The following is a 24,839-nucleotide window of genomic DNA, read 5'->3' on the forward strand; positions in this document are numbered from 1 at the left end:
AGAGAGAGGAGAGAGAGACTGGGGAGGAGGGAGGGAGGAGGAGATACTTTGAAGAGGAGGGAGGAGGAGATACTTTGAAGAGGAGGGAGGAGGAGAGACTGGGGAGGAGGGAGGGAGGAGGAGAGACTTTGAAGAGGAGGGAGGAAGAGAGAGTAAAGGGAGAGTGACTGGGGAGGAGGGAGGAAGAGAGAGGAGAGACTGAAGAGGAGGGAGTAGAGAACGACTGGGGAGGAGGGAGGGAGGAAGAGACTGGGGAGGAGGGAGGGAGGAGGAGAGATCTATGCAGCAGTAAGTAGTACGTGGTTTTATTTTGTTCTCTAATTTTACAGCAAGAAGAGAATGATCTAGAAGTCAGTAGTATTACAGCTAGCCTGGTCCCAGATCTGTTGCTGCCGTTCTCAAGCCAAATGTCACAGGAGTTGACATGATAGCACAAAACAGACTTCCACCCAGGATATAATGTATTACTGCTAGCTAACTGGTGCCACACCTATGTTTTACTGTCTCTACCTTCACTGATAACGTGACTGGCTCATACAGTCACTTTAATAACTTCTAAATATGGCCGACTGGTACTGGACTTTGGTCTTCCGTTATTTCCTTTCTATCAGTCGTCTGACTCTGTCATCTTCCCCCTGAAACATAGAACTCAGATTGGTTTCATTAAACCCAACAACAGTGTGGTGTCAGAGTGGCGCGTGTTTGTGTGGTATGTGTTGACTGTCTTTCTATGGGAGGGGCGCGTGTTTGTGTGGTATGTGTTGACTGTCTTTCTATGAGAGGGGCGCGTGTTTGTGTGGTATGTGTTGACTGTCTTTCTATGGGAGTCACCTTCAGTTTCTGTTTACGTTCGTGACTGAAACAGAACGTCTTGTATCAAGGGGCTGCATGTTTTGTCCTTTGTGTGTGTGTGCGTGTGTGTGTGTGTGTGTGTGTGTGTGTGTGTGTGTGTTGCCCTACCTGCATTGTGATGTCTTTTTTATCAGGTATGTGTTGGGCTATGTTCCAAATGGTGTCCTATTCCCATATAGTGCACTACTTTTATCCCAGAGCACTAGATAGGGGATAGGATGCCCTTTGGGACCCATGTTGTCTATGGCTCTCTAGGACCAGCATCAACACATCCTATGTGGGCAGAAGAAGAAGAAGAAGAAGACATGACCTTTGTTTAGCTGAGCCTCCGCCTCACTTGTCAGAGTAGGATCTTCTGCTGGTGCTGTGTGTGCGTGTGTGTGTGTGCGTATGTGTGTGCGTGTGTGTGTCTGAAGGTGGGGGAGCTTTGAAGAACAAAAGAAAGTGTTTGAAGCAAGGGGGAAGTCTTTGTGTGTTTGAGTGAGAGACAGAGATATGCAGGCAGTGAAGTGTGTCTGTGGGTATATAGTGGTTAGTATCCTCAGAGGAAAACACTCCTCTCTCTCTCTCTTCCTCATCCTCATCCTCTTCTTCTCTCTTTTCCAGCAGGTAAGGGGGTGCCATGCCAGCTGCTGTTCCCCCTCTGCTCCCCCTCGCCACCTGCTGGTGGTGTCTGGTACTGCTGCAGCTTCCACAGGCCCTGACCCAGCCCCAGCTGGACCCTAACCCAGAGAAGGCCTCTCCCGCTGGGCAGGCCTTCCCTCGCCTCTCCCTGGATGGATCTCCCCTCAACCACCTCCTACTGGACCCCAGGTCTGGTCATCTGTACGTGGGGGCGGTCAACCATCTCTACCATCTCTCCCCTGACCTCCAGGTAATTACAATGTCTTTTAATCAACTGGCTCCAGTTTTTCCAAAGTTATCCATCTGGATGTTTGGCTTATGGGATAGGCTGAAATGCATAGAAATATAATGAATAGAACAGAGCCCTATCCTACCAAGCAGGTTGAGGAGTTAACCAGGTAACGTTGGTCAACTCTGAGTTCAACTCGGGATAACCGGTACCAAGAAAGTGGCTCACTAACTTGCTCCAGGGCAGGCTAACTCCACTATCCTGCATTCAGAACTAACCTGCTCCGGGGCAGGCTAACTCAGGGCTAACTCCACTATCCTGTATTCAGAACTAACCTGCTCCAGGGCAGGCTAACTCAGGGCTAACTTGCTCCAGGGCAGGCTAACTCAGGGCTAACTTGCTCCGGGGCAGGCTAACTCCACTATCCTGCATTCAGAACTAACCTGCTCCAGGGCAGGCTAACTCAGGGCTAACTTGCTCCAGGGCAGGCTAACTCAGGGCTAACTTGCTCCGGGGCAGGCTAACTCAGGGCTAACTTGCTCCGGGGCAGGCTAACTCAGGGCTAACTGCACTATCCTGCATTCAGAACTAACTTGTTCCAGGGCAGGCTAACTCAGGGCTAACTTGCTCCGGGGCAGGCTAACTCCACTATCCTGCATTCAGAACTAACCTGCTCCAGGGCAGGCTAACTCAGGGCTAACTTGCTCCAGGGCAGGCTAACTCAGGGCTAACTTGCTCCGGGGCAGGCTAACTCAGGGCTAACTTGCTCCGGGGCAGGCTAACTCAGGGCTAACTTGCTCCAGGGCAGGCTAACTCAGGGCTAACTTGCTCAGGGGCAGGCTAACTCAGGGCTAACTTGCTCAGGGGCAGACTAACTCAAGGCTAACTCCGTTTACCTTGAATGAAATGACTGAACCACGAGTTGAGGACCAATGAAATCATATTCCCTCTATCTCACAAAGATTGTGTTGTCTTCCCCTTCATCCCCTTCATTTGATACTGATTTAAATATGTCGTTTTGTGTTTAAAAAATAGTATTTCAAAATATATACACATTCAGGAATTTTCCCGGCATTGTAGTGCCTGGGTGGGCTGCCTAAGCGTTTTTTTGTCCAAACAGTGTAAGATAATATTTATTTAATACATTTTCGGGATGGAAAAACGCTTTCCGTAACCAGGTTGCCATCCAACCTTTTTATGCGAGTAAAGCACATGACGGATAAAACATTTTAATTGGCAGGCCTGATGAAAACAGAAACATTTTCTAGAAACTTTTCAAATGTCGACAGAACAAAATAATATAGGCGAAGGTGGGATTTCTCGCGTTAAAATGAATTAATGCGAGAAATATCAGTGGAAAAGCTTTTATGCGCAAATATTGATATAATAACCATCAAATCGTCAGGTGATAACGTCGCGCTGTCCTCCCACTACGACTCGTTGGGAGAGCATGCAGTTTATTAAACTACAGAATAAATTAAATAAATAAATTCTGAGGAACTTCACAGGGTGGTGAAAGTACACGGTGATGATCTTGATAATCCTGTCCAATAAATATCGAGGGTCTTATTCTGTTCGATGATCGATGCTTGACTGCCGTTTGACAAATACAAATAATGCATAGTATTCTCCTCATGTAGTAGGTTATAGGTGTCCTCTAGCCAACAGCACCTCATCATGTAGTAGACTATAGGTGCCCTCTAGCCAACAGCACCTCATCATGACAGTACCAGTGGGTTATAGGTGCCCTCTAGCCAACAGCACCTCATCATGACAGTACCAGTGGGTTATAGGTGCCCTCTAGCCAACAGCACCTCATCATGACAGTACCAGTGGGTTATAGGTGCCCTCTAGCCAACAGCACCTCATCATGTAGTAGGTTATAGGTGTCCTCTAGCCAACAGCACCTCATCATGACAGTACCAGTGGGTTATAGGTGCCCTCTAGCCAACAGCACCTCATCATGTAGTAGGTTATAGGTGCCCTCTAGCCAACAGCACCTCATCATGTAGTAGGTTATAGGTGCCCTCTAGTCAACAGCACCTCATCATGACAGTACCAGTGGGTTATAGGTGCCCTCTAGCCAACAGCACCTCATCATGACAGTACCAGTGGGTTATAGGTGCCCTCTAGCCAACAGCACCTCATCATGTAGTAGGTTATAGGTGTCCTCTAGCCAACAGCACCTCATCATGTAGTAGGTTATAGGTGTCCTCTAGCCAACAGCACCTCATCATGTAGTAGACTATAGGTGCCCTCTAGCCAACAGCACCTCATCATGTAGTAGGTTATAGGTGCCCTCTAGCCAACAGCACCTCATCATGTAGTAGGTTATAGGTGTCCTCTAGCCAACAGCACCTCATCATGTAGTAGGTTATAGGTGCCCTCTAGTCAACAGCACCTCATCATGTAGTAGGTTATAGGTGTCCTCTAGCCAACAGCACCTCATCATGACAGTACCAGTGGGTTATAGGTGCCCTCTAGCCAACAGCACCTCATCATGACAGTACCAGTGGGTTATAGGTGCCCTCTAGCCAACAGCACCTCATCATGTAGTAGGTTATAGGTGCCCTCTAGTCAACAGCACCTCATCATGTAGTAGGTTATAGGTGCCCTCTAGTCAACAGCACCTCATCATGTAGTAGGTTATAGGTGCCCTCTAGCCAACAGCACCTCATCATGTAGTAGGTTATAGGTGCCCTCTAGCCAACAGCACCTCATCATGTAGTAGGTTATAGGTGCCCTCTAGCCAACAGCACCTCATCATGACAGTACCAGTGGGTTATAGGTGCCCTCTAGCCAACAGCACCTCATCATGTAGTGGGTTATAGGTGTCCTCTAGCCAACAGCACCTCATCATGACAGTACCAGTGGGCACACTCGCTATATGAACATGTTTTGTCTGAGAACTAACAGTAGAGTGTAAAACCCATTTCACTTGGACTGTTTTATTCGGTACCTGAGAATTTAACCGCAAAAGTTATGCTAATGTGGCACTACGTCATCACACGTTATTTTATCCGCCACAAGGCAATTTGATGGGAACATCTCTGGTGGGAAAATGCGCATATTGTTTTTATGCAGATTTTTTTAAATATTCGCAGGGAAATCTGTCGCCAATTGGATGGAAACCTAGCTAGTGTCAAATTAAACAACTAAAACCAGATGTGGCACTAAAATGTGGCACTGACTCGTCCATGGGTTGATGTTTCAGCGTTGCCTCAATGACGAGTTCAGCAGTTACAAGCCTGCTAGAGTTAGCGGCAGGCGGACGAGCAATATCCACCGTCGTAGTACGGACGAAGCCTGAGCTGGAATGTGAAGCTAACTGAAGCTGGTTAGTTTTAGAAAACCCAAGTAGATCTAGCTTCCTTCGTAGTATATCCTTCACGAGTCCCCCATTAAGGTCAATGATTCCTCTGTTCTATGCATTTTAGCTCTATCCAATAGGCAAAATCCAGATAACTTTTGAAACACTGGGCCCTGGTTCTCTGGGCCCTGGCTGTCTTAGGCCCTGGTTCTCTGGGCCCTGGTTCTCTGGGCCCTGGCTGTCTGGGCCCTGGTTCTCTGGGCCCTGGCTCTCTGGGCCCTGGTTCTCTATGTACTGGTTTACCAGACACAGATTAAGACTAAATGGACTAAAAAAGCACTTTCAATGGAGATTATCCATTGAGCTTACGTTTTAGTCTAGTACTGGGTTTAGCCTGTGTCTGGGAAACCAGTCCTATATGTTGTCTGTGTTTATGTAAGAGTTTCTTTTGACCGGTTCTGTGAACGCAAACAATGGCTTTGTCCTAAAATGGCACCCTATTCCCTTTACAATGGACCCTTTGATCAACAGTAGTTCACACTATAGAGGGAATAGGCTGCCAATAAAACACATCTGTTTTAATTTATACATTTGAGTCACTTAGCAGACGCTCTTTTCCAGAGCCACTTACTGGAGCAATTACGGTTTAAATGCTTTGCTCAAGGGCACAACGACAATATTTTTCACCTTGTTGGTTCTGGGATTTGAACCAGAGATCTTTCGGTTTACTGACCCAAAGCACTAACCGCTAGGCTGCCGGCCGCCCTACCCACCATTATTCTGTGTTATCTCTCATCTTGTCCTAGGTGCTGTCCTCCAGTCAGACTGGCCCCAAGCTGGACAGTCCTGAATGCCTGCCCCCCATAGTCCCCAAGGACTGCCCCACCGCCCGGGTCACCCCCAACACCAATAAGATCCTGCTCCTGGAGGAAGGCGTGGACGCGGTGGGGTCAGAGGTCGGGGCAAGGAGCCTGATCGTGTGCGGGACATTGTTCCAGGGTATCTGTGACAAGAGGAGTCTGGGTAATGTGTCCGAGGTGCTCTATCAGACGTCCAACCCGGTGGACACGCAGTACGTTGCCGCTAACGACCCCCGCGTCTCCACCGTGGGCGTGATCTTGAACCAGAAGGGGGTGGGGCTGATGCTAGTGGGGCGTGGCTACACTAGTAAAGGCCCCAGCGACATCCCACCAATCACAACGCGCCGTCTGTCCCCCAGCTCCTCCCCCGCCCGTCAGGCCTTCTCTCAAGACGAAGAACTAGGGAAGCTGGTCGTCGGGAGCTACTCCGAGTACAACAACAACTTCATATCAGCGTTTAACCACAGCGACCACGTCTACTTCCTGTTCTCGCGGAGGGATATGTGGCACAGGAAGGAGTACCGGACCTACGTTTCTCGTCTCTGCGCCGGGGACCGGAGCTTCTACTCCTACGTGGAGGTTCCTTTGGAATGTTCCGGCGGTTACAACCTCGCCCAGGGGGCTTCCCCCGCCGAACACCAGGGGCGGCCGGCGCTGTTCGTTGCCATGGCGGCGGGGCAGGCGTCGACGCCCACGGCGACCGGTCGCTCGGCGCTGTGTGTTTACGGGATGGCAGAGCTGGATGCGGCGCTGCAGAGGGCCCAGGAGCTGTGTTATACAGAGGGAGGAAGAGGAAGGACTGGACAGGAGGAGGCATACATAGAGTATGAGGTGTCGTCCAAGTGTCTACGGCTGCCCAAGGTAACTAGAGACACACACACACACACACACACACACACACACACACACACACACACACACACACACACACACACACGTACGAACAGGTACACACACGTACGAACAGGTACACACACAGGTACACACACACAGGTACACACACACAGGTACACACACACACACACACACACACACACACACACACACACACACACACACACGTACGAACAGGTACACACACGTACAAACAGGTACACACACAGGTACACACACGGTTGACCACTCTTATGCGCAGCAGACCAGTGTGTATGCTAATCCCCCTAATTGTACCAATATAAGTATTGATTAGATTAGATGTGTTACTATGCTTGGCTGGAACAAAAGCCTGCAGTCATCCCTGACCTAAACACAGGATACATCTCCTACTACTGAACCTAATGGAGCAGTAAGCAGCAGTATAGCAGCAGTAAGCAGCGGTATAGCAGCGGTATAACAGCAGTAAGCAGCGGTATAACAGCGGTATAGCAGCGGTAAGCAGCGGTATAGCAGCGGTATAACAGCGGTATAGCAGCGGTATAGCAGCGGTATAACAGCGGTATAGCAGCAGTAAGCAGCGGTATAGCAGCGGTATAGCAGCAGTAAGCAGCGGTATAGCAGCAGTAAGCAGCGGTATAGCAGCAGTATAACAGCGGTATAGCAGCAGTAAGCAGCGGTATAACAGCAGTATAGCAGCGGTATAGCAGCAGTAAGCAGCGGTATAGCAGCAGTAAGCAGCGGTATAGCAGCAGTAAGCAGCGGTATAACAGCAGTAAGCAGCGGTATAACAGCAGTAAGCAGCGGTATAGCAGCGGTATAGCAGCGGTATAGCAGCAGTAAGCAGCGGTATAGCAGCGGTATAGCAGCGGTATAGCAGCAGTAAGCAGCGGTATAGCAGCAGTAAGCAGCGGTATAGCAGCAGTAAGCAGCGGTATAGCAGCAGTAAGAGCAGTAAGCAGCGGTATAGCAGCAGTAAGCAGCGGTATAGCAGCAGTAAGCAGCGGTATATCAGCGGTATAGCAGCAGTAAGCAGCGGTATAGCAGCGGTATAACAGCGGTATAGCAGCGGTATAGCAGCAGTAAGCAGCGGTATAGCAGCGGTATAGCAGCGGTATAGCAGCAGTAAGAAGCGGTATAGCAGCGGTATAGCAGCAGTGTAGCAGCGGTATAGCAGCAGGAAGCAGCGGTTAGCAGCGGTATAGCAGCAGTATAGCAGCAGTAAGCAGCGGTTAGCAGCGGTATAGCAGCGGTAAGCAGCGGTATAGCAGCGGTATAGCAGCAGTAAGCAGCGGTAAGCAGCGGTATAGCAGCAGTAAGCAGCGGTATAGCAGCAGTAAGCAGCGGTATAGCAGCGGTATAACAGCGGTATAGCAGCGGTATAGCAGCGGTATAACAGCGGTATAGCAGCGGTATAACAGCGGTATAACAGCGGTATAACAGCGGTATAGCAGCGGTATAGCAGCGGTATAACAGCGGTATAGCAGCAGTAAGCAGCGGTATAACAGCGGTATAGCAGCGGTAAGCAGCGGTATAGCAGCGGTATAGCAGCAGTATAGCAGCAGTAAGCAGCGGTATAGCAGCGGTATAGCAGCGGTATAGCAGCAGTAAGCAGCGGTATAGCAGCGGTATAGCAGCGGTATAGCAGCAGTAAGCAGCGGTATAACAGCAGTATAGCAGCGGTATAGCAGCAGTAAGCAGCGGTATAGCAGCAGTAAGCAGCGGTATAGCAGCAGTAAGCAGCGGTATAACAGCAGTAAGCAGCGGTATAACAGCAGTAAGCAGCGGTATAGCAGCGGTATAGCAGCGGTATAGCAGCAGTAAGCAGCGGTATAGCAGCGGTATAGCAGCGGTATAGCAGCAGTAAGCAGCGGTATAGCAGCAGTAAGCAGCGGTATAGCAGCAGTAAGCAGCGGTATAGCAGCAGTAAGAGCAGTAAGCAGCGGTATAGCAGCGGTAAGCAGCGGTATAGCAGCAGTAAGCAGCGGTATAGCAGCGGTATAACAGCGGTATAGCAGCGGTATAGCAGCAGTAAGCAGCGGTTAGCAGCGGTATAGCAGCGGTATAGCAGCGGTATAGCAGCAGTAAGAAGCGGTATAGCAGCGGTATAGCAGCAGTGTAGCAGCGGTATAGCAGCAGGAAGCAGCGGTTAGCAGCGGTATAGCAGCAGTATAGCAGCAGTAAGCAGCGGTTAGCAGCGGTATAGCAGCAGTAAGCAGCGGTATAGCAGCGGTATAACAGCGGTATAGCAGCGGTATAGCAGCGGTATAGCAGCAGTGTAGCAGCGGTATAGCAGCAGGAAGCAGCGGTTAGCAGCGGTATAGCAGCAGTATAGCAGCAGTAAGCAGCGGTTAGCAGCGGTATAGCAGCAGTAAGCAGCGGTATAGCAGCAGTAAGCAGCGGTATAGCAGCAGTAAGCAGCGGTATAGCAGCGGTAAGCAGCGGTATAGCAGCAGTAAGCAGCGGTATAGCAGCGGTATAGCAGCGGTATAACAGCGGTATAGCAGCAGTAAGCAGCGGTATAACAGCAGTATAGCAGCGGTATAGCAGCAGTAAGCAGCGGTATAGCAGCAGTAAGCAGCGGTATAGCAGCAGTAAGCAGCGGTATAGCAGCGGTATAGCAGCAGTAAGCAGCGGTATAGCAGCAGTAAGCAGCGGTATAGCAGCAGTAAGCAGCGGTATATCAGCGGTATAGCAGCAGTAAGCAGCGGTATAGCAGCGGTATAACAGCGGTATAGCAGCGGTATAGCAGCAGTAAGCAGCGGTTAGCAGCGGTATAGCAGCGGTATAGCAGCAGTAAGCAGCGGTATAGCAGCAGTAAGCAGCGGTATAGCAGCAGTAAGCAGCGGTATAGCAGCAGTAAGCAGCGGTATATCAGCGGTATAGCAGCAGTAAGCAGCGGTATAGCAGCGGTATAGCAGCGGTATAACAGCGGTATAGCAGCGGTATAGCAGCAGTAAGCAGCGGTTAGCAGCGGTATAGCAGCGGTATAGCAGCGGTATAGCAGCAGTAAGAAGCGGTATAGCAGCGGTATAGCAGCAGTGTAGCAGCGGTATAGCAGCAGTAAGCAGCGGTTAGCAGCGGTATAGCAGCAGTATAGCAGCAGTAAGCAGCGGTTAGCAGCGGTATAGCAGCAGTAAGCAGTGGTATAGCAGCGGTATAGCAGCGGTAAGCAGCGGTATAGCAGCGGTATAGCAGCGGTATAGCAGCAGTAAGCAGCGGTATAACAGCGGTATAGCAGCAGTAAGCAGCGGTATAGCAGCGGTATAGCAGCAGTAAGCAGCGGTATAGCAGCGGTATAGCAGCGGTATAGCAGCAGTAAGCAGCGGTATAGCAGCAGTAAGCAGCGGTATAGCAGCGGTATAGCAGCAGTAAGCAGCGGTATAGCAGCGGTATAGCAGCGGTAAGCAGCGGTATAGCAGCAGTAAGCAGCGGTATAGCAGCAGTAAGCAGCGGTATAGCAGCGGTATAACAGCGGTATAGCAGCAGTAAGCAGCGGTATAGCAGCGGTATAGCAGCAGTAAGCAGCGGTATAGCAGCAGTAAGCAGCGGTATAGCAGCGGTATAGCAGCAGTAAGCAGCGGTATAGCAGCAGTAAGCAGCGGTATAGCAGCAGTAAGCAGCGGTATAGCAGCGGTATAGCAGCGGTAAGCAGCGGTATAGCAGCGGTAAGCAGCGGTATAGCAGCGGTATAGCAGCAGTAAGCAGCGGTATAGCAGCGGTATAGCAGCAGTAAGCAGCGGTATAGCAGCAGTAAGCAGCGGTATAGCAGCGGTATAGCAGCAGTAAGCAGCGGTATAGCAGCAGTAAGCAGCGGTATAGCAGCGGTATAGCAGCGGTATAGCAGCAGTAAGCAGCGGTATAACAGCGGTAAGCAGCGGTATAGCAGCGGTATAGCAGCGGTATAGCAGCAGTAAGCAGCGGTATAGCAGCAGTAAGCAGCGGTATAGCAGCAGTAAGCAGCGGTATAGCAGCGGTATAGCAGCGGTAAGCAGCGGTATAGCAGCGGTAAGCAGCGGTATAGCAGCGGTATAGCAGCAGTAAGCAGCGGTATAGCAGCGGTATAGCAGCAGTAAGCAGCGGTATAGCAGCAGTAAGCAGCGGTATAGCAGCGGTATAGCAGCAGTAAGCAGCGGTATAGCAGCAGTAAGCAGCGGTATAGCAGCGGTAAGCAGCGGTATAGCAGCGGTATAGCAGCGGTATAGCAGCAGTAAGCAGCGGTATAACAGCGGTATAGCAGCGGTATAGCAGCGATATAGCAGCGGTATAGCAGCGGTATAGCAGCGGTATAACAGCGGTATAGCAGCGGTATAGCAGCAGTAAGCAGCGGTATAGCAGCAGTAAGCAGCGGTATAGCAGCGGTATAGCAGCGGTATAACAGCGGTATAGCAGCAGTAAGCAGCAGTGTAGCAACGATAAAGCAGTGGTAATAGTCTAAGTGGATAGAGGAGACTAGGTAGGTTTAACACCTATTACAGGTGATCAGAGAGGATGATGGGACCATTACCTAGGTACCTATGAGTGACCTCTGAGTTGCTTAACTCAGATTAGGGTTAGCTAGCTGTGCCACTGGTGAAAGGGTTTCTGGTCTGTCTGTCTCTCTCTGTCTCTGTCTGTGTCTGTCTGTCTGTGTCTGTCTCTCTTTCCATCTCTGTCTGTCTCTCTGTCTGTGGCTGTCTGTGTCTGTCTCTCTTTCCATCTCTGTCTGTCTCTCTGTCTGTGGCTATCTGTGTATGTCTGTCTGTGGCTCTGTCTGTCTCTGTGTCTCTCTGTTTCTCTGTCTCTGTGTCTGTCTGTCTCTCTCTCTGTCTCTGTCTGTGGCTGTCTGTGTCTGTCTCTCCTTCCATCTCTGTCTGTCTCTCTGTCTGTGGCTGTCTGTGTATCTCTGTCTCTCTCTCTGTCTGTCTCTGTGTCTGTGTCTGTCTTTCTCTGTCCATCTGTCTCTGTCTGTCTCTTGTCTGTCTCTCTCTCTCCGTCTTTGTGTCTTTCTATGTCTGTCTGTCGGTCTCTGTCTCTCTGTCCGTCTGTCTCTCTGTCTCTTCGTGAGTGACAGCTGCCTCTGTGCTGGTGCAGATTAAGTCCAGCTGCTCTCACTGCCTCTAATCCTGAGTGCTTTCAGAACACACACACACACACACACACACACACACACACACACACACACACACACACACACACACACACACACACACACATACTCTCTCACACACACACACACACACACACACACACACACACACACACACACACACACACACACACACACAAACAAAAATGCAGTGACCTCTCAGAAGCCCCCGCCCCCCATCTATATTGGGGTCACCGGCACCATGTTTCTATAAAACAGACTAATATTGAGATGTTAGATCCATAAACAGAGTTGTATATCCTGGTCCAGTGTAACTATAGTGATGAACAGTGTTGTATATCCTGGTCCAGTGTAACTATAGTGATGAACAGTGTTGTATATCCTGGTCCAGTGTAACTATAGTGATGAACAGTGTTGTATATCCTGGTCCAGTGTAACTATAGTGATAAACAGTGTTGTATATCCTGGTCCAGTGTAACTATAGCTGTCAGAGTGATAAACAGTGTTGTATATCCTGGTCCAGTGTAACTATAGTGATGAACAGTGTTGTATATCCTGGTCCAGTGTAACTATAGTGATGAACAGTGTTGTATATCCTGGTCCAGTGTAACTATAGTGATGAACAGGGTTGTATATCCTGGTCCAGTGTAACTATAGCTGTCAGGGTGATGAACAGTGTTGTATATCCTGGTCCAGTGTAACTATAGTGATGAACAGGGTTGTATATCCTGGTCCAGTGTAACTATAGTGATGAACAGGGTTGTATATCCTGGTCCAGTGTAACTATAGCTGTCAGAGTGATAAACAGTGTTGTATATCCTGGTCCAGTGTAACTATAGCTGTCAGAGTGATAAACAGTGTTGTATATCCTGGTCCAGTGTAACTATAGTGATGAACAGTGTTGTATATCCTGGTCCAGTGTAACTATAGCTGTCAGGGTGATGAACAGTGTTGTATATCCTGGTCCAGTGTAACTATAGCTGTCAGAGTGATAAACAGTGTTGTATATCCTGGTCCAGTGTAACTATAGTGATGAACAGTGTTGTATATCCTGGTCCAGTGTAACTATAGCTGTCAGAGTGATAAACAGTGTTGTATATCCTGGTCCAGTGTAACTATAGTGATGAACAGTGTTGTATATCCTGGTCCAGTGTAACTATAGTGATGAACAGTGTTGTATATCCTGGTCCAGTGTAACTATAGTGATGAACAGTGTTGTATATCCTGGTCCAGTGTAACTATAGCTGTCAGGGTGATGAACAGTGTTGTATATCCTGGTCCAGTGTAACTATAGCTGTCAGAGTGATAAACAGTGTTGTATATCCTGGTCCAGTGTAACTGTCAGAGTGATGAACAGTGTTGTATATCCTGGTCCAGTGTAACTATAGTGATGAACAGTGTTGTATATCCTGGTCCAGTGTAACTATAGCTGTCAGAGTGATAAACAGTGTTGTATATCCTGGTCCAGTGTAACTATAGTGATGAACAGGGTTGTATATCCTGGTCCAGTGTAACTATAGCTGTCAGGGTGATGAACAGTGTTGTATATCCTGGTCCAGTGTAACTATAGTGATGAACAGTGTTGTATATCCTGGTCCAGTGTAACTATAGCTGTCAGAGTGATGAACAGGGTTGTATATCCTGGTCCAGTGTAACTATAGTGATGAACAGGGTTGTATATCCTGGTCCAGTGTAACTATAGTGATGAACAGGGTTGTATATCCTGGTCCAGTGTAACTATAGCTGTCAGAGTGATAAACAGTGTTGTATATCCTGGTCCAGTGTAACTATAGTGATGAACAGGGTTGTATATCCTGGTCCAGTGTAACTATAGTGATGAACAGGGTTGTATATCCTGGTCCAGTGTAACTATAGCTGTCAGAGTGATGAACAGTGTTGTATATCCTGGTCCAGTGTAACTATAGTGATGAACAGTGTTGTATATCCTGGTCCAGTGTAACTATAGCTGTCAGAGTGATGAACAGTGTTGTATATCCTGGTCCAGTGTAACTATAGTGATGAACAGGGTTGTATATCCTGGTCCAGTGTAACTATAGCTGTCAGAGTGATGAACAGGGTTGTATATCCTGGTCCAGTGTAACTATAGTGATGAACAGGGTTGTATATCCTGGTCCAGTGTAACTATAGCTGTCAGAGTGATAAACAGTGTTGTATATCCTGGTCCAGTGTAACTATAGTGATGAACAGTGTTGTATATCCTGGTCCAGTGTAACTATAGTGATGAACAGGGTTGTATATCCTGGTCCAGTGTAACTATAGCTGTCAGAGTGATAAACAGTGTTGTATATCCTGGTCCAGTGTAACTGTCAGAGTGATGAACAGTGTTGTATATCCTGGTCCAGTGTAACTATAGCTGTCAGAGTGATAAACAGTGTTGTATATCCTGGTCCAGTGTAACTATAGTGATGAACAGTGTTGTATATCCTGGTCCAGTGTAACTGTCAGAGTGATGAACAGTGTTGTATATCCTGGTCCAGTGTAACTATAGCTGTCAGGGTGATGAACAGGGTTGTATATCCTGGTCCAGTGTAACTATAGCTGTCAGAGTGATAAACAGTGTTGTATATCCTGGTCCAGTGTAACTGTCAGAGTGATGAACAGTGTTGTATATCCTGGTCCAGTGTAACTGTCAGAGTGATGAACAGTGTTGTATATCCTGGTCCAGTGTAACTATAGCTGTCAGAGTGATAAACAGTGTTGTATATCCTGGTCCAGTGTAACTGTCAGAGTGATGAACAGTGTTGTATATCCTGGTCCAGTGTAACTATAGCTGTCAGAGTGATGAACAGTGTTGTATATCCTGGTCCAGTGTAACTATAGTGATGAACAGTGTTGTATATCCTGGTCCAGTGTAACTATAGTGATGAACAGGGTTGTATATCCTGGTCCAGTGTAACTATAGCTGTCAGGGTGATGAACAGTGTTGTATATCCTGGTCCAGTGTAACTATAGCTGTCAGAGTGATAAACAGTGTTGTATATCCTGGTCCAGTGTAACTATAGTGATGAACAGTGTTGTATATCCTGGTCCAGTGTAACTATAGCTGTCAGAGTGATGAACAGTGTTGTATATCCTGGTCCAGTGTAACTATAGTGATGAACAGGGTTGTATATCCTGGTCCAGTGTAACTATAGTGATGAACAGTGTTGTATATCCTGGTCCAGTGTAACTATAGTGATGAACAGTGTTGTATATCCTGGTCCAGTGTAACTATAGCTGTCAGAGTGATAAACAGTGTTGTATATCCTGGTCCAGTGTAACTATAGTGATGAACAGTGTTGTATATCCTGGTCCAGTGTAACTATAGTGATGAACAGTGTTGTATATCCTGGTCCAGTGTTAACTATAGTGATGAACAGTGTTGTATATCCTGGTCCAGTGTAACTATAGTGATGAACAGTGTTGTATATCCTGGTCCAGTGTAACTATAGTGATGAACAGTGTTGTATATCCTGGTCCAGTGTAACTATAGTTGTCAGAGTGATGAACAGGGTGAATACATCCAGTTTAATCCTGCATCTGGCTGAGTTTCCCTGACCCACATCCTGTCCCCTGTCTTGTTACTGGACACATACTGTCCCATGCTGTTCTATGTTACAGACTGACCAGTAAACTCGGAGGGTTTTAGGTGTTCAGAACGGCTTTGCTTCGGTGTACAATGTATGTTTTTAACATAAAAAATACATATAAATACAACAAGGACGAAGACTACAGTTTTACAGGGTAACGATTAAAACTGAGAGAAATAAAATAATCTCTGCCTTTTTCTGTCCAACTCCTTTCTACCTCAAATTAGTCATTTTGGAAAGATATTCCTTGTCAAGGCCTTTGTTGGGTAATTGAAAAGAGAACATTATTACTACGTACGGACAGCTGATCCAAAACAACATCCTGATCCACTGACTGACCAGTGATGTCTAGGGACGTGCATCTCGCCCTTTCGCAATGATTGGATACGTACCGAGATACATGGGCTTCCATACAATACAGGAACCGGTTTGATTAGAGATTGAATCGCTGCAATTCGGTTCGATGCGATACTATGCTCTGACATTTGTTGCGTAAACAAATGAATTGTCTAAATTCAAATCTGCTGCTGATGGAGGTCATGAGCTGTGGGCGGCTCTGAGCTGACCGTGTGTGTGTGTGTGCGTGTGTGTGTGCGTGCGTGCGTGCGTGCGTGCGTGCGTGCGTGCGTGCGTGCGTGCGTGCGTGACATACAATGCCTTCAGAAAGTATTCACACCCCTTGACTTTTTCCATATTTTATTGTTAAAGCCGGAATTTAAAATTTATTAAATTGAGATGTGTCACTGGCCTACACACAATACCCCATAATGTCAAAGTGGAATTATGTTTTTTGGAAAAGTTTACTAATAAAAAATTAAAAGCTTATGTCTTCAGTAAGTATTCAACCCCTTTGTTATGGCAAGCCTAACTACGTTCAGTAAATACGTTCAGTAAACATTTGCTCAACAAGTCACATAATAAGTCTCATGGACTCACTCCGTGTGTAATAATAGTGTTTAACAGGATTTTTGAATGACTACCTCATCTCTGTACCCCACACATACAGTTATCTGTAAGGTCCCTCAGTCGAAGCAGTGCATTTCAAACACAGATTCAACCACATAGACCAGGGAGGTTTTCCAATGCCTCTCAAAGGGCAGCTATTGATAGATGGGTAAAAATAAAAACAGCAGACATAGAATATCCCCTAGAGCGTGGTGAAGTTATTAATTACACTTTGGATGATGGTATCAATACACCCAGTCACTACAAATATACAGACGTCCTTACTAACTCAGTTGCCGGAGAGGAAGGAAACTGCTCAGTTTATTGGCTGTGATAGGAGAAAACTGAGGATGGATCAACAACATTGTAGTTACTCCACAATACTAACCTACATGACAGAGTGAAAAGAAGGAAGCCTGTACAGAATTTAAATATTCCAAAACATGAATCCTGTTTGCAATAAGGTACTAAAGTCAAAATGCAAAACATTTTGCTAAGAAATTAAGTTCATGTCCTGAATACAAAGCGTTATGTTTGGGGCAAATGCAACACATCACTGAGTACCACTCTTCATATTTTCAAGCATGTTGGTGGCTGCATCATGTTATGGGTATGCTTGTCATCTACAAGGAATAGGGAGTTTTTTAAAGATACAAATTAACAGAATAGAGCTAAGCACAGGCAAAATCCTAGAGGAATACCTGGTTCAGTCTGCTTTCCAAAAGACACTGGGAGACAAATCCACCTTTCAGCAGGACAATAACTTAAAACACAAGGCCAAATATACACTGGAGTTGCTTACCAAGATGACATGGAATGTTCCTAAGTGGCCTAGGTACAACATTGACTTAAATCGGCTTGAAAATCTATGGCAAGACTTGGAAATGGCTTTCTAGCGATGATCAACAACCAACTTCGCGGAGTTGAATAATACCCCCAAAATAATATGTAAATATTGTAAAATCCAGATGTGGAAAGCTCTTAGAGACTTACCTAGAAACACTCACAGCTGTAATCGCTGACAAAGGTGATTCTAACATGTATTGACTCAGAGGTGTGAATACTTACGTAAATTAGATTTTTCTGTATTTCATTTTCAATAAATTTGCTAATATTTCTAAAAACATTTTGTTTACTTTGTCATTATTGGGTATTGTGATGTCATTATGGGGTATTGTGATGTCATTATGGGGTTTTGTGTGTAGAATTTATTTCATCCATTTGAATTCAGGCTTTAACACAGCAAAATGTGGACTAATTCAAGGGGTATGAATTCTTTCTGAAGGCACTGGGTCTTTCTAGTGTATGTACCCTGTAGGCACCTGATCTGAGCCATTAAAGCTGACCTTATAGTCATTGTACAGAGCCAAAACAACAGAAAAGGTGTCACTGTCCCAATACTTTTGGACCATATAACTGGAGCTCACCATATAACTGGACATGTAACTGGAGCTCACCATATAACTGGAGCTCACCATATAACTGGACATATAACTGGAGCTCACCATATAACTGGACATATAACTGGAGCTCACCATATAACTGGAGCTCACCATATAACTGGAGCTCACCATATAACTGGAGCTCACCATATAACTGGACATATAACTGGAGCTCACCATATAACTGGAGCTCACCATATAACTGGATATATAACTGGAGCTCACCATATAACTGGAGCTCACCACATAACTGGAGCTCACCACATAACTGGAGCTCACCATATAACTGCAGCTCACCATATAACTGGAGCTCACCATATAACTGCAGCTCACCATATAACTGGAGCTCACCATATAACTGGACATATAACTGGAGCTCACCATATAACTGGAGCTCACCATATAACTGGAGCTCACCATATAACTGCAGCTCACCATATAACTGCAGCTCACCATATAACTGGAGCTCACCATATAACTGGAGCTCACCATATAACTGCAATGATGACTGAGACAGTTTAGAACAGAAAAAGTCTAAACGGGATCCTTGGGACGTCCCAACTCTGACGTCACCCTATTGAAGTTGAAATGTAAAACGGTTAATGTAAGGGTTAGGGTAAGAGTAGGGGTTAAGGTCAGGGTAAGAGTAGGGGTTAAGGTTAGGGTAGGGGTTAAGGTTAGGGTAAGAGTAGGGGATAAGGTTAGGGTAGGGGTTAAGCGTAGGGGATACGTTTTAGGGTAGGTAAAAGGTTAGGGTTTAGGGTAGGGGAAAGGTTTAGGGTAGGGGATAAGGTTTAGGGTAGGGGATAAGGTTTAGGATAGGGGATAGGGTTTAGGGTAGGTAAGGGTTAAGGTTAGGTTTAGGGTAGGGGATAATGTTTAGGGTAGGGGATAAGGTTTAGGGTAGGGGTTAAGGGTAGGGGATAAGGTTTAGGGTAGGGGCTAAGGTTAGGGTAGGTAAGCGTTAACATTAGGTTTAGGGTAGGGGATAAGGTTAGGGTAGGTAAGGGTTAACATAAGGTTTAGGGTAGGAGTTGGGGTTAAGGTGTAAAGGATGTCCCAAGGATCCCAGATAGCACTAACCCTTCAGCGGTGTTGTAGACACTAGTTAGGTTCAGGTCACAGGAACAACTGGCCCTGGTTAGGTCTAACGCTAGGAGCTGTTACATGCCATTAGGTAACCTCTTTATCACATGAGCTGACTTTGATAGTATTCAAAGCTCAGCTGTCCCAACTGTTAGTTGTAGTTGACGGCTAAAATTCCTGTCTCCCCCTGCTGGCTGGTATGCAGCATTACATCTCTGTCCCATCACAGGGCTGGCTAGCTGTATATTTGTGACTGTAGTCAGCTGACTATATTTATGGCTTTCATATTTACAACCAGAGTATTTCTGGAGGGCTCCTTGCCTAGTTGGTTTCCCCAGAGGGCTGTGGTTGGTTTAGGGATGAACCAATTGATAGATCTATAGCGAGACTATTTCTGGTGTCTGGTTGAACTGGTTTCCCTTGAGTGTTCTGGGCCGATAGCTAGACTATTTCTGGTGTCTGGTTGAACTGGTTTCCCTGGAGTGTTCTGGGCCGATAGCTAGACTATTTCTGGTGTCTGGTTGAACTGGTTTCCCTGGAGTGTTCTGGGCCGATAGCTAGACTATTTCTGGTGTCTGGTTGAACTGGTTTCCCTTGAGTGTTCTGGGCCGATAGCTAGACTATTTCTGGTGTAGTGGTTGAACTGGTTTCCCTGGAGTGTTCTGGGCCGATAGCTAGACTATTTCTGGTGTCTGGTTGAACTGGTTTCCCTCGAGTGTTCTGGGCCTATAGCTAGACTATTTCTGGTGTCTGGTTGAACTGGTTTCCCTTGAGTGTTCTGAACCAGTCCCCAGTCCACCTGGCCTTGCTGCTGCTCCAGTTTCAACTGTTCTGCCTGCGGCTATGGAACCCTGACCTGTTCACCGGACGTGCTACCTGTTCCAGACCTGCTGTTTTTAACTCTCTAGAGACCGCAGGAGCGGTAGAGATACTCTTAATGATCGGCTATGAAAAGCCAACTGACATTTACTCCTGAGGTGCTGACTTGCTGCACCCTCGACAACTACTGTGATTATTATTATTTGACCATGCTGGTTTTATGAACATTTGAACATCTTGGCCATGTTCTGTTATAATCTCCACCCGGCAAGCCTGAAACACCCGACAAGCCTGAAACAATTTCTAAAGACTGTTGACATCTAGTGGAAGGCATAGAAACTGCAATTTGAGTCCTAAGTCAATGGATACTGTAATGGCATTGAATAGAAAACTACAAAACAAAAACGACTTCCTGAATATATTTTTCTCAGGTTTTCGCCTGGCAAATCAGTTCTGTTATACTTATATTTTAACAGTTTTGGAAACTTTAGAGTGTTTTCTATCCAAATCTACCAGTTATATGCATATCATATCTTCTGGGCCCGAGAAGCAGGCAGTTTAATTTGGGCATGCATTTCATTCAAAATTCCGAAAGCTGCCCCCTACCCTAGAGAAGTTAATGATGGTGTTGGAGTCGTGCCCGGCCACACAGTTGTGGGTGAACAGAGAGTACAGGAGGGGACTAAGCACACACCCCTGAGGGGCCCCCGTGTTGAGGTCAACGTGGCGAACATGGCCCGTCTGGAAGTCCAGGATCCAGTTGCAGAGGGAGGTGTTTAGTCCCAGGGTCCTTAGCTTAGTGATGAGCTTTGAGGGCACTATGGTGTTGAACGCTGAGCTGTAGTCAATGAACAGCATTCTCATGTAGGTGTTATTTTTGTCCAGGTGGGAAAGGGCAGTTTGGAGTGCCATAGAGATTGAGTCATCTGTGGATCTGTTGGGGCGGTATGCGAATTTGAGTGGGTCCAGGGAGTCTGGGATGATGGTGTTGATGTGAGGCATGACCAGACTTTCAAAGCATTTCATGGGTACAGACGTAAGTGCTACGGGGCGATAGTCATTTAGACAGGTTACCTTTGTGTTCTTGGGCACAGGGACTATGGTGGGTCTGTTTGAAACATGTAGGCATTACAGACTGGGTCAGGGAGAGGTCAGTGAAGAGACTTGTCAGCTGGTCAGCGTACGCTCTGAGTACGCCTCCTGGTAATCCATCTGGCCCTGCAGCCTTTTGAATGTTACTCTGTTTAAAGGTCTTACCCACATCAATTAACTGACTATCTAAATAAAGTCTGTAGAACAATGTTATACTGCATAACAAGTAGGCTGAAACAGTTTTATACTGCATAACAAGTAGGCTGAAACAGTGTTATACTGCATAACAAGTAGACTGAAAACACTGTTATACTGCATAACAAGTAGGCTGAAACAGTGTTATACTGCATAACAAGTAGACTGAAACACTGTTATACTGCATAACAAGTAGGCTGAAACAGTTTTATACTGCATAACAAGTAGACTGAAACACTGTTATACTGCATAACAAGTAGACTGAAACACTGTTATACTGCATAACAAGTAGGCTGAAACAGTGTTATACTGCATAACAAGTAGACTGAAAACACTGTTATACTGCATAACAAGTAGACTGAAACACTGTTATACTGCATAACAAGTAGACTGAAACACTGTTATACTGCATAACAAGTAGGCTGAAACACTGTTATACTGCATAACAAGTAGACTGAAACACTGTTATACTGCATAACAAGTAGACTGAAAACACTGTTATACTGCATAACAAGTAGACTGAAACACTGTTATACTGCATAACAAGTAGGCTGAAACACTGTTATACTGCATAACAAGTAGACTGAAACACTGTTATACTGCATAACAAGTAGACTGAAACACTGTTATACTGCATAACAAGTAGACTGAAGCACTGTTATACTGCATAACAAGTAGACTGAAACAGTGTTATACTGCATACCAAGTAGGCTGAAACAGTGTTATACTGCATAACAAGTAGACTGAAACACTGTTATACTGCATAACAAGTAGGCTGAAACACTGTTATACTGCATAACAAGTAGACTGAAACACTGTTATACTGCATAACAAGTAGACTGAAACACTGTTATACTGCATAACAAGTAGACTGAAACAGTGTCATACTGCATAACAAGTAGGCTGAAACAGTGTTATACTGCATAACAAGTAGGCTGAAACACTGTTATACTGCATAACAAGTAGGCTGAAACACTGTTATACTGCATAACAAGTAGACTGAAACACTGTTATACTGCATAACAAGTAGGCTGAAACACTGTTATACTGCATAACAAGTAGACTGAAACACTGTTATACTGCATAACAAGTAGGCTGAAACACTGTTATACTGCATAACAAGTAGACTGAAACACTGTTATACTGCATAACAAGTAGGCTGAAACACTGTTATACTGCATAACAAGTAGACTGAAACACTGTTATACTGTATAACAAGTAGACTGAAAACACTGTTATACTGCATAACAAGTAGACTGAAACACTGTTATACTGCATAACAAGTAGGCTGAAACACTGTTATACTGCATAACAAGTAGACTGAAACACTGTTATACTGCATAACAAGTAGGCTGAAACAGTGTTATACTGCATAACAAGTAGACTGAAACAGTGTTATACTGCATAACAAGTAGACTGAAACACTGTTATACTGCATAACAAGTAGGCTGAAACACTGTTATACTGTATAACAAGTAGGCTGAAACACTGTTATACTGCATAACAAGTAGACTGAAACAGTGTTATACTGCATAACAAGTAGACTGAAACAGTGTTATACTGCATAACAAGTAGACTGAAAACACTGTTATACTGCATAACAAGTAGACTGAAACAGTGTTATACTGCATAACAAGTAGACTGAAACACTGTTATACTGCATAACAAGTAGGCTGAAACACTGTTATACTGTATAACAAGTAGACTGAAACAGTGTTATACTGCATACCAAGTAGGCTGAAAACACTGTTATACTGCATAACAAGTAGGCCTAAACACTGTTATACTGCATAACAAGTAGGCTGAAACACTGTTATACTGCATAACAAGTAGGCTGAAACACTGTTATACTGCATAACAAGTAGACTGAAACAGTGTTATACTGCATACCAAGTAGGCTGAAACACTGTTATACTGCATACCAAGTAGGCTGAAACACTGTTATACTGCATAACAAGTAGGCTGAAACACTGTTATACTGCATAACAAGTAGACTGAAACACTGTTATACTGCATAACAAGTAGACTGAAACACTGTTATACTGCATAACAAGTAGACTGAAAACACTGTTATACTGCATAACAAGTAGGCTGAAACACTGTTATACTGCATACCAAGTAGACTGAAACAGTGTTATACTGCATAACAAGTAGGCCTAAACACTGTTATACTGCATACCAAGTAGACTGAAACACTGTTATACTGCATACCAAGTAGGCCTAAACACTGTTATACTGCATAACAAGTAGGCCTAAACACTGTTATACTGCATACCAAGTAGGCTGAAAACACTGTTATACTGCATAACAAGTAGACTGAAACAGTGTTATACTGCATACCAAGTAGGCCTAAACACTGTTATACTGCATAACAAGTAGGCCTAAACACTGTTATACTGCATAACAAGTAGGCTGAAACACTGTTATACTGCATACCAAGTAGACTGAAACAGTGTTATACTGCATACCAAGTAGGCCTAAACACTGTTATACTGCATAACAAGTAGACTGAAACACTGTTATACTGCATAACAAGTAGACTGAAACACTGTTATACTGCATAACAAGTAGGCCTAAACACTGTTATACTGCATAACAAGTAGACTGAAACAGTGTTATACTGCATAACAAGTAGACTGAAACACTGTTATACTGCATAACAAGTAGACTGAAAACACTGTTATACTGCATAACAAGTAGGCTGAAACACTGTTATACTGCATAACAAGTAGACTGAAACAGTGTTATACTGCATAACAAGTAGGCTGAAACACTGTTATACTGCATAACAAGTAGACTGAAACACTGTTATACTGCATAACAAGTAGACTGAAAACACTGTTATACTGCATAACAAGTAGACTGAAACAGTGTTATACTGCATAACAAGTAGACTGAAACACTGTTATACTGCATAACAAGTAGGCTGAAACACTGTTATACTGCATAACAAGTAGGCCTAAACACTGTTATACTGCATACCAAGTAGACTGAAACACTGTTATACTGCATAACAAGTAGGCCTAAACACTGTTATACTGCATACCAAGTAGGCTAAAACACTGTTACTACACAAGATTAAGACAAGAAGAAGAACTTATTGTAATGTTGTTGCCGGCTGGAGCGGCTTTATTTTTGTATTACATTCAATCCACCAATCACCTCTGACCCTTCTTTTCTCTAGGATTCGTTGAAGGAGTACCCTTGTGGAGGGGAACACACCCCCAGCCCCATCGCCTCTGCCGTTCCCCTGTCAGCCACCCCTTCTCTGACCAGGGAAACTCAGCTCACCGCTGTCACCACCACTACCGAGGCCGGCCACACCATCGCCCTGCTGGGGGACAAGAAGGGATGGCTGCATAAGGTAGGCTAAGGGATGGCTGCATAAGGTAGGCTAAGGGATGGCTGCATAAGGTAGGCTATACGCACGGGCACCGTCGCTCTGCTGGGGGACAAGAAGGGATGGCTGCATTAAACCTGTAACCCACAGCCGCCCTTTGAACCCTGTACCCACAGCCGCCCTTTGAACCCTGTACCCACAGCCGCCCTTTGAACCCTGTACCCACAGCCGCCCTTTGAACCCTGTACCCACAGCCGCCCTTTGAACCCACAGCCGCCCTTTGAACCCTGTACCCACAGCCGCCCTTTGAACCCTGTACCCACAGTGACCCTTTGAACCCTGTACCCACAGCGACCCTTTGAACCCTGTACCCACAGCCGCCCTTTGAACCCTGTACCCACAGCGACCCTTTGAACCCTGTACCCACAGCGGCCCTTTGAACCCTGTACCCACAGCCGCCCTTTGAACCCTGTACCCACAGCCGTCCTTTGAA

The 24,839-nt window shown here is 45.8% G+C and overlaps 1 protein-coding gene across 1 annotated transcript; it reads left to right on the top strand.

The window, feature by feature from the left end:
• The first annotated feature begins 1,474 nt into the window (after positions 1-1,474).
• Positions 1,475-24,786, top strand: LOC120059560 (plexin-B1-like). Its single transcript, XM_039008693.1, has 4 exons — positions 1,475-1,726; positions 5,822-6,736; positions 24,191-24,370; positions 24,724-24,786. The coding sequence occupies exons 1-4, from the start codon at positions 1,475-1,477 to the stop codon at positions 24,784-24,786; spliced, it is 1,410 nt and encodes a 469-aa protein (XP_038864621.1).
• The last annotated feature ends 53 nt before the right edge of the window (positions 24,787-24,839 follow it).

This window comes from Salvelinus namaycush, chromosome 14, assembly GCF_016432855.1.
Source record: "Salvelinus namaycush isolate Seneca chromosome 14, SaNama_1.0, whole genome shotgun sequence".
In the NCBI taxonomy this organism is placed as follows: Eukaryota; Metazoa; Chordata; class Actinopteri; order Salmoniformes; family Salmonidae; genus Salvelinus; species Salvelinus namaycush.

Excerpts from the sequence above, each read along its gene's own strand:
- LOC120059560 (XM_039008693.1), top strand. The coding sequence starts at position 1,475 with ATGCCAGCTGCTGTTCCCCCTCTGCTCCCCCTCGCCACCTGCTGGTGG. Across the intron at positions 1,727-5,821 it reads ATCTCTCCCCTGACCTCCAG|GTGCTGTCCTCCAGTCAGAC; the intron begins GTAATTACAATG and ends ATCTTGTCCTAG. Across the intron at positions 24,371-24,723 it reads AGAAGGGATGGCTGCATAAG|CCGCCCTTTGAACCCTGTAC; the intron begins GTAGGCTAAGGG and ends CTGTACCCACAG.